Source organism: Psammomys obesus, unplaced genomic scaffold, assembly GCF_907164565.1.
Source record: "Psammomys obesus unplaced genomic scaffold, mPsaObe1.curated_primary_1811, whole genome shotgun sequence".
Taxonomy (NCBI): Eukaryota; Metazoa; Chordata; class Mammalia; order Rodentia; family Muridae; genus Psammomys; species Psammomys obesus.
The window spans coordinates 20,458,447-20,463,342 of record NW_026595981.1 but is presented as its reverse complement, the minus strand read 5'-3'; the positions used below and the strand labels follow the sequence as shown (position 1 = coordinate 20,463,342).

General features: G+C 56.3%; 1 protein-coding gene across 1 annotated transcript; it reads right to left on the bottom strand.

Moving 5' to 3' along the window:
• Positions 1–639: 639 nt before the first annotated feature.
• On the bottom strand, positions 640–2,151 carry Hoxb5 (homeobox B5). Its single transcript, XM_055620070.1, has 2 exons — positions 1,590–2,151; positions 640–903 (listed from the first exon to the last, which is right to left on the bottom strand). Exons 1-2 carry the CDS (start codon positions 2,149–2,151, stop codon positions 656–658), a joined length of 810 nt encoding a protein of 269 aa, XP_055476045.1. The 3' UTR covers positions 640–655.
• Between the last annotated feature and the right edge of the window lie 2,745 nt (positions 2,152–4,896).

The following is a 4,896-nucleotide window of genomic DNA, read 5'->3' as shown; positions in this document are numbered from 1 at the left end:
CACTCTTTTCCTCCCTTCTTCTCCATATCCACACTTTGGTCCTTCAGGGCCCTCCTCGCCACCCCAGGAACAAGCCAGTGGGAGAACTGAGCCTAGGGAGTGGGGGGCTGAAGAAAGATGAGGTGGGCGGAAAGAGACACAATCATGGACTACATTTCCCCAGGCCAGCTCAGCTGGGCCTAGCGCCAACCTCAACTGCTGCCCCTCATGGAAGTTTCCAGGGGAAACTCAAAATACAGCCACCATCCTTTTATAAATAAGTTAGAACACAGACGGGGAGGGGGGGCACATTAAACATGCGGATTTCTTTTTCTTTTCTTTTTTTTTTTTTTTCCCCTGGGTAAAGGAACGTAACCACGGACATGAGGACATTCAGAGACACTGGCAATTTGGGGCAAGCGGGGGAGGATGTGGGGGATCATGGAGGGGAAATAATAATAATTATTATTAACAATAATAACAAGATAAACCAGTCCAGGAGAGAGGGAGCCATGGGAAGACCTAAGACCAAACGAAAAACTGTAACACAAGACTGGGGCGAGACAGGCTCCTGGGAACAGGTCCCCAGCGAGCAGTGGCAGCACAGGGAGGGTTGGAAGGGTCGGGCTGGGGGTGGTGCGGACTCTTGGGCCGCCCAGGGCTCCTCCGGATGGGCTCATGGTTGGAAGGCGCTGCCGGCTGTAGCCAGGCTCATACTTTTCAGTTTGTTGTCTTTCTTCCACTTCATGCGCCGGTTCTGGAACCAGATCTTGATCTGCCGCTCGGACAGGCAGAGCGCGTGGGCGATCTCGATGCGCCGCCGCCGGGTCAGGTAGCGGTTGAAGTGGAATTCCTTCTCCAGCTCCAGGGTCTGGTAGCGAGTGTACGCCGTCCGGGCCCTTTTCCCGTCCGGCCCAGTCATATCTAGAGCGGGTTAGAGGAGAGCCCCGAGGCAATGTTATTCCGGTTAAAGGAGGGGGGCACCGAGTGGGAGGGGGCGGGGAGCAGGACCCAGGCGTCCCCAGCACCCAGCTCCCCGCAGCTCCGGTCCTCCTCACTCCGGACGCCCGCGCCCAGCCTCTGTTTCTCCATCCCTTTCTCCCTACTTCTGGCTTTGTCTCCGGCTCCGTCCCTATGCCTCACCCTAGGCTGGCTTCAGGCTGCCGCTCGCCCCCCGGGAGGGAGGAGAGCCGCGGCGCTTCTGCCCTAGAAAGCTCCCCCGTTTCCAGCCCATTCCCCCTTTGCTTAGCAGCTGTCTCAAAATTTCAGGGATAAACAGGACCCTTCCCCACAACACACAAATCCCATCTTTCTTCCTAGAGCCAGGCGACTGGCCGGGTAAATAAAACCTAAGCTGAGCGTGGCAACAAATTGTTTTTTTTTTTTTTTTTCTTAAATGCCCACGCGTAGCCAAAGACCCTGTTTGTCTCTACCCATGGAACTGTGGGGACCCTTTTGGACACTTCTCCCTCTTGGTGGTGGGGGGGGGGGGAAGGAATTTTAATTTGGGGCAAAGCCAGGCTTTCCTCGCGCCCCCCCCCCCAACCTCTAACCTAAAGCAGGGATGCTGAGAGGACAAAAAAGAGAGAGAGAGAGAGATGGAGATTTACCGTGGCTGATGTGAAGCTTCCTCATCCAGGGGAATATCTGCGGAGCCTGCCCCTCGGGCGCGGCTGTAGAGGTGGCCATGGGCTCTGGCTGTGCCCGAGCTAGGCTGGGGCTGCTCAGCTGGCTGGCCGCTTCCTCGGGCTCGGAGGACGCGCTGGCCTCGTCTATTTCGGTGAAATTGGCGCTGGAGCTGGCTGGGGTCGCCTGGTCGGATGGGGACGAAGCGGAGGGCTTGGCGCCGTGGCTGTCGCCGTTGGTGCAGGGCAGGGACTCGGGCGAGGACAGGGAGCAGCTGGACGTCGCCTGCCTGAAGCGGGGCTCCTGGGTGGACGCGGGGAAGGCGCGCGAGCCCTCGCCCACCGCCCCAAAGTGGCTGGAGGAGGCCGAGGAGCGGTTGACGCTGAGATCCATCCCATTGTAGCTGTAGCCGTAAGAGCCGGTGTGCATGGCAGCGGGATCCCTGTACGAGCCGCTCAGAGAGCTGCCACTGCCATAATTTAGCAACTGATAGTCCGGGCCATTTGGATAACGCCCCGAGAAGGAGTTTACAAAGTACGAGCTCATTTGGGTGATTTTGGAGGGCTTGATTTGTGGATCGTGGTCGTTATAACCCTGTGCTTGACGATTTATGATGTATTAATGAATTATAGCGATGCACTGTACTTCGTTTTGCTATGTATGCGGCCAAATATGGGGGGGGGCCTGGAAGGGGGGGGGGGGGGGCGTTAGGGAATCACGTGCTTTTGTTGACCAGTCGTAAATTCTCGCTGATGACCTCAAGAGGTAATTCATGCTCTATGGTTACAAATAATGACGATCGGAGAATCGTTAGGGCCGATTCAATGCGAGCCTCCGAGAAGGGAGGAGGGGGGGCGGGAGGAAAAAGAGAGAAGGGGGAGAGACGGGGAGAAGCTCGGCGTTGGCCTCTGAGCAGAGCGCGCCACCTCCCGGCGGCTGGCGGGAGCAGCGGGCCGCAGGCCGCCATGGCGGCGTCGGCAGCCTCCTGGCTGGCTCGGTGCTACCGCCAAGCAAGCAAGAAACCCCGGGCCCGCAGCTCCCCCGCAGGCTTGAACCTTTAGGAGGATGGATTTGAGTCTCTCGCCCACTTTTTTATTTTTTATTTTATTTTATTTTTTAGGATGTGGTCATTCCCTCTATGTCCTCTCTGACATTATTGTTAACATTATTATTATCATCATCATCATCACCACCACCATCATCACCACCGTTTTAACTCTGGAGATTAGAGATGTAGTTGCCCGACCTTCCCTCCTTAAGCTTCTCCAGTCCCCCAAGTTGAGTAAGGAAGTGGGGAATGGGGGGGGGGATGGTCAGAGGTTGTGTGTGAAGAACAGATATGCTCTCCCTCAGCTGAGCCAGGCCTGCTTCCTGGCCGGGCTTCTTCGGTGCTGGCGGGTCCACACCACCAGAGAACCACAGGGCTGGAAGAGGCAGGGAAGCTCTTCGTTTTCCTGGGCCCCTGGGAAGTCTGAAGTTTTCCTTCCGATCTTGTCTTTAGGCTAGGCCTAGGAACAGAGCTGAACGGGGGGGGGGGGGGGGGGGCTAGAAGAGGAACAGAGCCGAGGCAAAGACTAGAACGGCGGTTTAGGTTTGGAGGAGTTTGGGGGGTAGAACAGATCCCCTTCACAGTCTCGCCAGATGCCAGCCTTCGCTTTCGGAAGCTGGATCCGAAGCCTTGTGGCGCTGGTGGCTCAGAGTTGGAGAATTTGTTCACTGGCCTTTCCCCGCCTTCCCCTTCCCCGGGAAAGGGGTTTGGGAGAGCGGCGGCCCCTCGCGGAGCGCGCCGGGCGGCCAGACATTTCCGCAGCTGGGCCCCTTCTGCCAGGCGGCTATTTTCTTTAAAAATAACAATTAAAAAAAAAAAAACAAAAACAAAAACAGAGAGAGAGGGAGAGAGAGAGCGGGAGAAGGAAGAAAAGAAACCGGTGCCTGGAGCTCGAGGCTTGGGTGAGGGTGGGAGACAAGAGAAAATGAGCCATTTTGGGATTGAGGAGTCTGAATTGCCTTATCACCTGGCCCTCTGCCCTCAGGTCTCCGAAGAGCAAGGTAAAGTCAGGCCCTTTGCAGCCTTCTGCTCCCAGGTTCTCAGTTCCTTCCTTGCCACCAGCTCCTACTTAATATGAGAAGGGGCACCCTGGAGCCTGTGGAGAGGTGCCCAGTGGCCTCATTTTTCAGTCTCCAGAGCAATAGGCCAGGGAGCCGAGGGCCAAGACCGGCAGAGACAACCATGTGGATGGGCCAAAGGCCAGGGGCCTTGGCTTGCAGAGGACAGAGAAAAAAAGAAAGAAAAAAACAAAACAAAACACTGCCGAGGCTCCCAGACCCACCCAGCTCTGTCTCTCTAGGGCTCTGAGCAAGGAGGCCTCAAAGTAGCATCCCTCCAGAGCCTCACAAGCAAGGCAAACTTAGAGAGCTAGAGGGAGAAGGCTTCCTCCATCCCTTAAGTCTGAATGGAAGAGGCGATTGTGAATTTAGCTTCAGCGAGGCACGACCACCGACCACCGAAGCCGGGGCCTGGGAGGCCAGATCGCAGGCCTCTGCTTTTGGCTCCTGCTTTTATCTCAACTGTAATTTCTGAATCGAGTCCGGCGGCTGGGAAGGCCCTTGGGGCTCGGACCTTTGCTGTTCAGACTCAGGGGTGACAGGGTGGCTGGGGGCTATGGGGGAGGAAAAAAAATGGCAGGGAAGGATTGGATGTGATTGAGCTGCGAGTTTTCACATCTTTATTATCATCATCATCATAATCATTATTAATAATATTAATATTATTACCGAAGTATTCCACGTCCAGACCCTAAGACAAGACTACAAACACAACACATAAAAAAATTAATAAAATAGAACTTTGTTTTCTTCTGAGGCTCCTCTTCTTACTTCTAGGTAGTATGTGCTCCTTCCAGTGGCTTTGGGGAGGGGGTAAGAGAGGCAAGTCTGGGGTGAGGGAGTCTTTCAGGTCCCTGCTGAGGGGACAGCGAATCTACCATTGAACCGTGCACTGGGTACGGGTGGGGGGACATGGACGAAATGAGACAAGGACAAGAGCGTTCCGCTCTGCTTCCGGGAGACATCCAGTGAGTCCGATTCTCAGTTCTCACCCAGGGAGCCTGCTGCGGCCAAGGTGGGTTCTTCCGGGAGGGAGGAGGCGCCGGGGTGCTGGGTGGTCAGCGCCCCCACCCCAAGCGCCCCGGGAAGAGCTCTGCGGAAGGGGGCGTCCGGGAGAGCGCTGGGCCCCGCCCGTCTGGCGCTGGACAGCAAGTCCCCAAACTTCCCCCCCCCCAACCCCCGACC

What these genes read in the sequence shown, in the direction of transcription:
- Hoxb5 (XM_055620070.1), bottom strand. Translation starts at nt 2,151, where the DNA reads ATGAGCTCGTACTTTGTAAACTCCTTCTCGGGGCGTTATCCAAATGGC. An exon ending in GAAGCTTCACATCAGCCACG is followed by an intron (nt 904 to 1,589) that starts GTAAATCTCCAT and finishes AACCCGCTCTAG; the next exon opens with ATATGACTGGGCCGGACGGG.